General features: G+C 42.8%; 1 protein-coding gene and 1 long non-coding RNA gene across 3 annotated transcripts in view; both read right to left on the bottom strand.

Annotated features, from left to right (window-relative positions):
- BNIP3L (BCL2 interacting protein 3 like) overlaps positions 1 to 6076 on the bottom strand; it is a 26084-nt gene extending 20008 nt beyond the window's left edge. The window contains exon 1 of one of the 2 annotated variants that reach the window (XM_017540384.2): positions 5352 to 6076. In XM_017540384.2, the coding sequence (XP_017395873.1) occupies positions 5352 to 5451 (100 nt within the window). In that variant the 5' untranslated portion in view covers positions 5452 to 6076. Of the gene's footprint in view, positions 1 to 4241; positions 4710 to 5351 lie in introns of those variants that run through there. The other variant, XM_037742667.1, reaches the window with a different exon arrangement.
- LOC108312457 lies at positions 7 to 2012 on the bottom strand. The gene is made up of 3 exons (XR_001828641.2): positions 1742 to 2012; positions 612 to 1657; positions 7 to 253 (listed from the first exon to the last, which is right to left on the bottom strand). It is a non-coding gene; the product is annotated as an uncharacterized LOC108312457 (long non-coding RNA).
- Positions 6077 to 10454: the final 4378 nt, after the last annotated feature.

The following is a 10454-nucleotide window of genomic DNA, read 5'->3' as shown; positions in this document are numbered from 1 at the left end:
AAGCAATCATAATCTAAAATATACGTTAGAAACCTGAACAAAGAGACATACCTAGAAACGCTTAGCAAAAGTGATCTCTGCTGTGGCCTCCACACGCTGTGGCATAGCTGAAAGCATTTCTACTTAAGGCAGGCAATTTGTACTTGCCATATACTGGTCTACTGTGGTCAGGGGCAGAGACTGAAGCCAGGCTCCCACTCTCAGTCACAGCTGTCACCCTTGCACAGGGTACTTACAGCCTCAGTTTTCCCATCTATAAAACAGATAACTGTATGTACCTCAAAGACTTTGTTAGGAGGATTAAATGAATAAAGCACGCAGAACAATAAGAAAGCTCCCTAAGAAAGTTTTAGCTACTATAATTACATTCTGCATCATATAAAAACCATTCCTTACTGCAAAAATGTGTTCCTAGAAAATGTAAACAATCAGTACATAAAATTTACAATAACCATTTCTCCTGACCTCCCATTCCTACACCCAAAGGAGTCACTTTTGAGTTTCACATGGAGATCTTCAGAGTTGTTTTTTTTTTTTTTCAATGAAATATAGGTCTGTTTTCGCTTTTGTTTTTATAAAGAAATGAAAGTGTACCAGACACACATATTTACATAATCTGTAAGTCGTTTTTCAGATGTCTTCCCTATCAATACACAATGACATTAATTCTTCTGAACAACTGCGCCGCATCTCATCTTTTATAAGGATATACGGTACTTTCACCATTCTCTAAATGGCAATGGTTAACCACTACTCAGACGGCTGTTTCTAATACTTTATTATTACAAGCAGCGCTTCAGTGAACATTCTGTAGAATAATTAGACAATAGGTATTAAGAGCCTTAAAAGGGTAATTTCCTTTAACTCAGTAATTTTCTTTCAAAAATATCATCTATGGAAATACGTAGATGCTGCAGAGAAAGTTATATGCATAGGCATTAACAGGCTACATATTAATCTTTTGAGTAACACACAAAAGAGCAAATCTGTCTTCCTCAACAGATGAACAACACGTCTTTTTTCCCATCACCTGATTCGTTCCTGATTTACAGACTCAAAATTTCTTAGTGTTTTAACTCTACCAACCCTCACAAAGTCCAGTTTTACTTGGAAAGGAAGCAATGCTAGATAAGAGGTTTGTGCCGTCCAAGCAATACAAAGTAGAAAACCACAGAGTGAATTCTCTTCCTAACAATCAAGCTTGAAAACTAAAAGCTGGAAGCTTCTCTATGATTCAGACTTTACAAAGGAAGTAAGAGCTGTTCCTTATGCCAATTTGTACAAAATATGCAATGACATGCAATACTTTCTGGTTTGGGTTTTTGGGAATGACTAAGAGACTCAGAGAAACCTCTGTGAGTGCTTCTCCATTCTCTTAATGTAACAGATTGTGAAAGGTGGTTTAATAATTGTGATTACATTCATTAATGTATGTTACATCATCTTTACAGTTTTATAATCACTAGTTCAATTCTCTTGCAATAAGGGGAGGAGAGGAGCTTTGGGACACGGGGAGGAGAAAATGAAGAGTATTTCTCCTCAATTTCCCCCGTAACTTTTCAAGGTCCACATGGAACTCTTTCCATATTTCATTATATTTACATTCTTTCCTCAAAGCCTTTCATTCATTATTGAAAGGAATCCAGACCAGGCCAATCTGATGCTGAAATCCAGACCAGGCCAATCTGATGCTGAAATCCAGACCAGGCCAATCTGATGCTGAAATCCAGACCAGGCCAACAAGAGTCACTGACATTCTTCTAAAAAAAAAAGTTGTCTTTTTGTATAAGTATTTACACACAGGTTACAAAGGTATTCAAAACATTATTATGAGGCAGTGACACTTCATGAAGGCCTTAAGAGCACTCCTGATAACAGGAAAGCAAACACATCATGGTTGAAGATTTACTTAAAAAAAGAAAAAAAATTTGTGACCAGCCTGGGCAACAAGGCAAAACTCTATCTCTACAAAAAATAGGTTAGCCAGTGACCAGCCTGGCCAACAAAGTGAAACTCCATCTCTACAAGAAATAAAATAATTAGCTGGGTGTGGGAGCGTGCACCTGTACTCCTAGCTACTTGGGAGGCGGAGGCAAAAGGATCACTTGAGCCCAGGTGGTGGAAGCTGCAATCAGCTATGACTGCATCACTGTACTCCAGCCTGGGTGACAGAGCAAGACTCTATCTCAGAAATAAAAATAAATAAAAACAAGGAAAGAAAAAAAGGCTATACGTCTCAACAAGAATTATACTACTACTTTGATTTTCCTTACTCATTGAACCTTATTCAAATATTCTTAAGGAAGTTAATAGTTAAGAATTGTTTCTTTTTTTTTAAACAGCTAAAAATTCTTAACAACAAAACAAACTGGACAACATCCTTTTGACTTGGCAAGAGTTTGGGTATCTGCCCTGTAATTTGTAATGAAAGTGAACAGTCTCTTCACAGCGGTAAACTTAAAAAAAAAAATCACAGAAATACTTCACTATTCAAATATTTCAATAATTTGCTATTGAAACTCTGCTTTGACCCCTGAACCAAAGATAAAATCCCAAACCCAAGATAATCTGAACATTTCATCCCCTGTTTTTCAGTTGTGCAACTTTACCCAACAAAGTACTTCAACTTATCAGCAATTTGGACAGTACTAGATGCCTAAGTTGTTTTGCCCAGTACCCAAAAATCACTTCAAGGAATCAATGAGGCTTCTTGTTTTGTTCAGTCCAGTGTTGTGTAATGAGCTAAAAAAAAACGAACAGAGTAAGAGGCAAGAGGGGAGTAATTAAACATGGCATTATCTAAAAGCTTTTCAGGAAGCTCACCCTAACCCACATAAAATGCTATCCAGCAGATTTCCCAAAGCAACACTTTGATATCCCATGCAGCCTGAGTGTAATTCCACCTCTGTAAGAGCCAATGTCAACCAAGCAGGAACAAATTGGTCAAAGATATCAAACTTGTCATAGGTCTGTAAGACACCAAGACAAACAATGACATATGGCTCAACTCCCCCCGCCCCCCTTTTTTTTTCTTTTTTCATTCAGACAGAGTCTTGCTCTGTTACCAGGGCTGGAGTGCAGTGGCACAATCTCAGATCACTGCAACCTCTGTCTCCCGGGTTCAAACGATTCTCCTGCCTCAGCCTCCGAGTAGCCGGGATTACAGGCGCCTGCCACTATGCCAGGCTAATTTTTGTATTTTCAGTAGCGGGGGGGGGGGGGGGGGGGGGGGGTTGGTCTCTCAACTTGTTGGCAGGCTGGTATCGAACTCCTGACCTCAAGTGAACCACCCAATTCGGCCTACCAAAGTGCTGGGATGACAGGTGTGAGCCACCGCGCCCTGCCTGGCTTATCCCTTTGTGTTGTTGTTAAAGGGGTCAAAGGAAGATGAAAATCCCTTTGCGTTTAGTGAAATCATGTACACCTACCAAGTATCTTCACTCATAAGAAAATTGCACAATTAAACAGAATATTACCAAGAGACAGAAAGGTGGGTCACCTTTGTGCATCAGGTAGAATAACAACACTGACAAAATAAGACACATACACCAGCAAGACCACTGAAAAGAGGCCTGGTTCTGGACCACTGAAAAGAAGTCCTGAAAAGAGGCAGGGTGCATTGGCTGTGCCTGTAATCCCGGCACTTGAGGAAGCCCAGGCGGGTGGATCACATGAGGTCAGGAGTTTGAGACCAGCTTGGCCAAAATGGCGAAATTTCGTCTCTACTAAAAGTACAAAAATTAGCCAGGTGGGTGGCGGGCACCTGTAGTCCCAGCTACTCGGGAGGCTGAGGCAAGAGAATCCCTGAATCCAGAAGGCGGAGGTTGCAGTGAGCTGAGAAAACGCAGCTATTAGGTGACAGAACCAGACTCCATCTCAAAAAAAAAAAAAAAAAAAAAAAAAGGCACTGGACAGGCTGAATGTCAGAACCTCAGCTTTGCTCCCAGCTGGTTGTGAACTTGGACAAGGCCCCTTAATCAAGACCTGTTTCTCTACTGGAAGTTTCTTCCCATTCTAAAATCCAAGAGAGTATGCTAAACACGGGCAAATAACTTAAAATTGCATATGAATATGCGATACAATTAATGTTTAAAGACACATACATTCATCCTAATTTGCTGCGGGAAATAATATAACCATCTTACATTCTGGAATATAGGACACTTAAAGGTCTTGGGAGCTAACCCATCAAAACCTGGAGAAGCAGCATCCATCTTAGAACATCCAAATTCCATCCCTACCTGGTGAGGGCTGCAACTGTCTTCCCTGGAATAATAATCTTCAGGCCACACTGGAAGCACTTCCCTCTTACGAAAGATACTACACGACCTTTAAGCATCCAAGTCGTTTTGAAAAGACAGTCTGGCCACATCCTCACTGCCCCCACTACCTCTTTCCCAAGAGATGAATTACAGAAAGGTTAGGCAAGAACCCTTCCAAGAAGGCTCCTGGCTCTCACAACGCCTTAGAAAAATCTGAGGACCACACGTGTAAGCAGCGGAATGTTAAGCAAAGCCCCTCGCCTGGGTAGTCCATCAGCCCTGCCTGTTGACTTTCAACTGCCCGACTGCGTTTTTAATTCCATTTCTTTAAATGCACGGCCCCAGACTCCCTGACGTGTGCAGTCCTGGGTGGTTCAGGAGGCAGCTCTCAGGTTTACTGGGCACAGAACCCCATTGCTTAAAAAAAAATTACTTGGGCAACTTCGAGAAATATATAAAAAAAAAAAAAAAGGAAAAGGAAAAGCAAGCCACAGCCTCTCACCCCACACGTGACTGAAGCCACCCCTAGAACAGTAAATGAATTTTCCTGACGAACATGTGGCAACAAAGGAATGCTCGCTGGGGGCTCCCGCGCCCGCCAGACGCTGCCGGCTCCCGGACCCCGCACACCTGATCCTTGACACGTCCCGCGGCCGCCGCCCGCCCCACCCCGCTCTTGCGCGTCCATCCCCCGGCGTCCCAGCCGCACGTCCCATCCCGGCCCACGTACCCTCCGCGGCCCGCTCCTCCCACCCGGCCTCCCCGCCGCCCAGGCCCGCCCCCGCCCCGCCCCACCCGGCTCCGCTGCTGGGGACCCTCCACACCGGGGAGATCCGCGCCACCCACGCCGATCCCGGACCGCGAACCCAAAAGGCCCAGGACCCAAGACCTCAGAGGGCACCGAGAGGCCCGAAGGAAGGCAGACGCCCCTCCTCCTGACAGGTGACAGGAGCTGTCAGTCACCGGACATCCTAGGCCTGGGCCAATGGGCTGCCTTCTCCTCCCGCCTCCCGCGCCGCGCCGGTGGCGGCGGCTGGGGCGGCTCCTCCTCCCCCATCCCCTTCACCAAGCCCTCGGCCCCACACTTACTGTTGAGGCCGGCCGGCGGGGGCAGAGACTGGTCACTTTCCTCGCAGTTGTTGTTGTTGTTGTTGTGCAGGGGCGGCGGCGGCTCGACTAGGTGGGACATTGTCAGGCGGCTGGCAGGGCTGCGGCAGCTGCAGGACTGTCTCGGGCTCTCAGGCAGCAACACAACAAGCCGAGTCCCCCGCCCCCTTTTCTGCGCTTGCGCCGTCCCTCCCCTCCCCTTGACGTCAGGGCCCGCCCACGCCACGTGATGACAACACAACAAGCGACCGGGCGGGGCAAGGGCGTTCCCCTGCGGGCCCCGGAAGTGGAGACGCGGGACTTAGGCTGACGCGCGCGCGGGGAACGAACTCTTGCGTGTGACTTGGAATGACCGGATGGGATGAGTGATGCGGGTGGCACTGGGAGAGAGGATGAGGAGAAGCGGAATGAGGAATTCCGCTTATGTGTTAGCGCCCGAGCCTCCTGTCACACGGGCTCCACACTGCTTCACCCAGTTCTGCGCATGCATCTGTTTTCTACCTCTTAGGACTCACTTCTGCAATAGGTGTCTTGGGGACACAAAGGAAGCCCCAAACCTAGGTGCCTCCACGAGTAAACTCAAAGCCGCTGAAACATCAACACTCCATTCAGGAAACAAGGGAGGGCCGCCCCCATATGTAATCGTTACAGAATTTAAAACGTCAATTACAAACACAGCATCATTGTAGAAAAGAGAGTGAAAGAAAAGAAAGAAAAAAAAAATTCAGGAAAACAGAAGAGAGAAAGAAAAGAAACAAGAGAAAATATCAGGAAAACAAATGAAAGTAATCACCCAAATCCCATCCCCTAATCGATTTCTGGGACATGACGTGGGAAGCCGTTTATCCTGTACGTGGGTAACATTAAATAAAGTATTTTCCAAAACATACCTCCTACTTCACATCTCCAGTCTCCTTGGCCTGATTTATGAGCGATATACGTTTCGTGTTTGTCCAGTCTCCTTGGCCTGGTTTATGAGTGATATGTTTCTCTGTCTGTAACTTGTCTTTTTTTTTTTTTTTTCCACTCTATAGAAGCTTAAGGTTTTCATGTAATCAGATTTATCATTCTTGCATGGCTTGGGGAGACCTTAACACCAAGATTATGAATCTATAATTCCCCTTTAACTTTTTCTAATTCTCTTAGAGGCTTAAATTTACATTTAGAGCTCTAATCCATCTGAAATTTATTCTTCATATTTCAGCTGTAAATTATTAAACTTCAATTATTCCCAGTTTTGTAGCCCATTGACCCAATAATACTAATTTTAAGCCATCCTGTCTACCCTGATTTGAAATTGCACCGTTGTTACTCTCTGAATGCTCACAAAAATGTGACTCTGTTTCAGGGCTATCTACAATACCTCTGTTAGCTAACTATTAAACTTTGTCATTATTTGTCTTTTTCAGATGTTAATGACTAATTACGCTTCAGATAAACTTAAAAATGAACTTGTCCAAGATTGACCATATGCTGGTAATTACTGAAGCAAGGTGGTACATTATTCCTCTAGTTTTTAAAATATATTTGAAAAATTCAATGCTAAAAGGTTTTTTTTAAAAAAGGATTGATTTGTCAAATCCCTTTGCAAATTCTTTTTTAAGATTTTGGTCAGAAATGAACTCGATTAATAGATTGAGGGATTATTGACATATTTATAGAATTGTTTTCCCAGACTATGAGATCCCACTTTGTTCTGTTTTCCTTTTAGGAACTCCTTTTAAAGGTTTTAAACATTCAAAAAAGTTTTTATTAATCATATCCTATTTTATTTTATTGAGACAAGGTCTCACTCTGTCACCCAGGCTGGAGTGAAGTGGTGCAATCACGGCTCACTGCAGCCTTAGCCTTCCAGGCTAAGGCTGTATTTGAAAAGAAAGTATACTTTGTGTTCACAAAATCAGGTTTGTTGTGTCTGTTGGAACACCTAATGTCATTTAAGTTTTCATACAGTTGATTATTTTCACCCCTTTATATGTCCTGGATTTCAAGAGTTAAATTTGTATCTCCTACTCCTAGTATGTTTCTTTCTTGTATTTTCATTCCTTATAGTTGATGCAGATGTTCATAACTATCTCTGTTTCACTAACATGGTCATAATTTTGTCCTCAGTTCAATCTCAAGATAATTGTTTAGGTTTTTACTGTCACTATTGGTGCTTAGTTGTGTTCACCTGAGATTTTAATTTTTGTTCAGTTACCTTTATATATATTTATATAATCCTCCTAATCCTTTTCCTTAGTTTCTTTTAATGCCCAGCAAGGAACGGTAATGAAATTAGTATAATTCCCCTTCTTCCACCTTTACCACTACTACCCATTTTTTAGTTGATCTTTTTTTTCCCCTCACTGTCACCCATGCTGGAGTGCAGTGGCAGGATCCCATCTCACTGCAACCTCCGCCTCCCAGGTTCAAGTGATTCTGATGCCTCAGCCTCCTGAGTAGCTGGGATTACAGGTGTGTACTACCACGCCCAGCTTTTCTGTATTTTTAGTAATAAAGATGGGGGGGGTCTCACCATGTTGGCCAGGGTGGTCTTGAACTCCTGACGTCAAGTGATCCACCCGCTTTTTTTAAGACGGGGTTTCCACATGTTTGTCAGGCTGGTCTCAAACTCCTGACTTTGTGATCCACGTGCCTCGGCCTCCCAAAGTGCTGGGATTACAGGTGTGAGCCACCACGCCCGGCCCCACTTTTCTCATTTTAGATATCGTTATACTTCTATTACTTGATTGTGGCAATAGCTTCTGGATATAAATACTATTATTTATTATTATGATTTTGATAAGGTAATAAACTTGAGTAATAAAAATTTTACTTTTTGTTATTTTATTATTTGAGACAGTTTCGTTCTGTCACCCAGGCTGGAGTGCACTGGTGTTTGAGACCAGCCTGGGTGACACGGTGAAACCCCATCTCTACAAAAAATACAAAAGGGTGTGGTGGTAAATGCCTGCAGTCCTAGCTACCCGGTAGGCTGAGGTGGGAGGATCACCTGAGCTCAGGGTTAAGGTGGCAGTGAACTGTGATCACACCACTGCACTCCAGCCTGGGTGATGAGTAAGACTGTCTCAAAAAAAAAAAAAAAAAAAGAAAGAAAGAAAGAAAAGAAAAAAAACGATGTGAGGGGTCTGCAAGATGTTTTATTTTGAGCATTGACTCCATAATACCATACCCATTATGAGTAGTTTTGCCTGGTTTGGTCTTAATTTTAAAGCCAAAGAGGAGGTACAAACTCAAATGGTTACCAGATCCCCACATTTTGGAAGTGGACTTGGGAGGATCACTTGAGCTCAGCAGTTCAGCCTGGACAACATCTACAAAAACTTTTAAAAAGTTAGCTGGGTGTGGTGGCAGGTGCCTGTAGCCCCAGCTACTTGGGATGCCGAGATGAGAGGACTGATTGGGCCCAAGAGGTTAAGGCTGCGTGAGCCATGATCAGGTCACCTCATTGCAGCCCGGGTGACAAGAGTTTAAAACCCTGTCTCGAAAAATCATTTTATATTTTCTTTAACTCACAGGGTCCCTAGTGTGGCACTCCAGCACATCCTAACCATTTTGCTGTTACTTGACAACTACACTACCTGCTCAGTCAATCTTTGTAGGGATTGCTAAGTTAAGTGTTGGGCAGCAAAACTTTGATACAGATTTAGGCTAAGAAATTAACGTTTTCAAAGATACTCTTAAGAAAGCAAAATGGTTTTTGACGAACTCTAATTATGACGCTTCATTCTGTTAACCATGCTGGGCAACTTAGTGAATAGAGCAGGAATACATTTCATTTCTGAAAAGGGACAAACGTTCTCCTTATAGTGACTCAGTAATGTGACCTTTGATAGAATATTTAATAATTTATCACTAGTGAATTCTACCAAACACTGAAGGAAGAAGTTACACCAATTTTGTCCACATTCTTCAGTAATACAGGAGAGGAAAATTCATTTAATGAGATCAGCATCGGACAGTCACATTAAAATATATAAAAAATTGTAGATCAATATCCTTCATGAACATTGATGCAACCTACTCAATAAGATACTTGCAAAATACAAAAATTAGCTGGCCATAACCAAATGCCCACTGTGATGTCATGACTTGTACTACTTATATTGTGTTACTTTATTGTAGTACAATGTAAGTAATGACATCACAGTGGGCATTTGTGTCCCCCCTCCACTAGGTTCTCAAATATTTACTCAAGGGTCATAGAACAGTGGTTTGGGGCACACAATGTGCTGTATTTGGGCCCTGATTTTGTTTTTAATAAATGAAGCCCTTCTTGTACAGAGACTCCCGTTTAATTCTCAAAAATACCTCACCATTGCTGTTCAAGATTTAACGATCGCCCCCTAGTGGTTTCTTAAAATATATTTCTTAAGATACATCTATTATTTGTCGAGATGGGGTCTTGCTTTGTCGCCCAGGCTGGTCTCAAGTGATCCTCCCACCTCAGCCTCCCAAAGTGCTGGGATTACAGGCATGAGCCACCGCTCCCCACCACTGCCCCCTAATGGGAAAGTCCTCAAAGAACGTGTTGCTATTCAGATTACAAAGGAGCATGAGTAGAACATTTGAAAAAAACACAAAATATTAGCTTTTCCCCTTATGGCAGTTTTTGCTGAATTCCTTTTAGAGGAAATTAAGCGTTGTAGTGCCTTCTCTTCGATAAGCACTGAGCTAGAGAGAGACTTAACTTTAAGCCTGTAAAGTGGTGTTTCTTAATTCTAATACAGAGGTAAAAGGTTACAGTCTAATACCACTGTGCCTAAAATGTTGAGACAAACTCGATTACAAAAATATCTCCGCCATCTTGAGAACACCTCAAGATTCCATAGTAACGCTAAGCATTTGATTAAGAGTTGTAATGTTCTGATCTCGTGCATCATTACAAAAAGGAGGGTCATTTCCCAAGGCTTTTTTTGGAGGGGAAGAGGTGCAGAAAGCCCCCTTTTTAACCACGCTAAGACGTACACACGGAGCTTAAACTATCGCCATTGGAACAGATAAATAAGATACTAAAATAGAGGTGCTTTCAAATGCACAAGTAAACTGACTTGATTCTTGATTACCCAGCATACACCTATC

The sequence above is a fragment of the Cebus imitator genome, unplaced genomic scaffold (assembly GCF_001604975.1).
Source record: "Cebus imitator isolate Cc_AM_T3 unplaced genomic scaffold, Cebus_imitator-1.0 Scaffold125, whole genome shotgun sequence".
NCBI classification, from domain to species: Eukaryota; Metazoa; Chordata; class Mammalia; order Primates; family Cebidae; genus Cebus; species Cebus imitator.
This window is presented reverse-complemented; position numbering and strand designations above follow the sequence as displayed.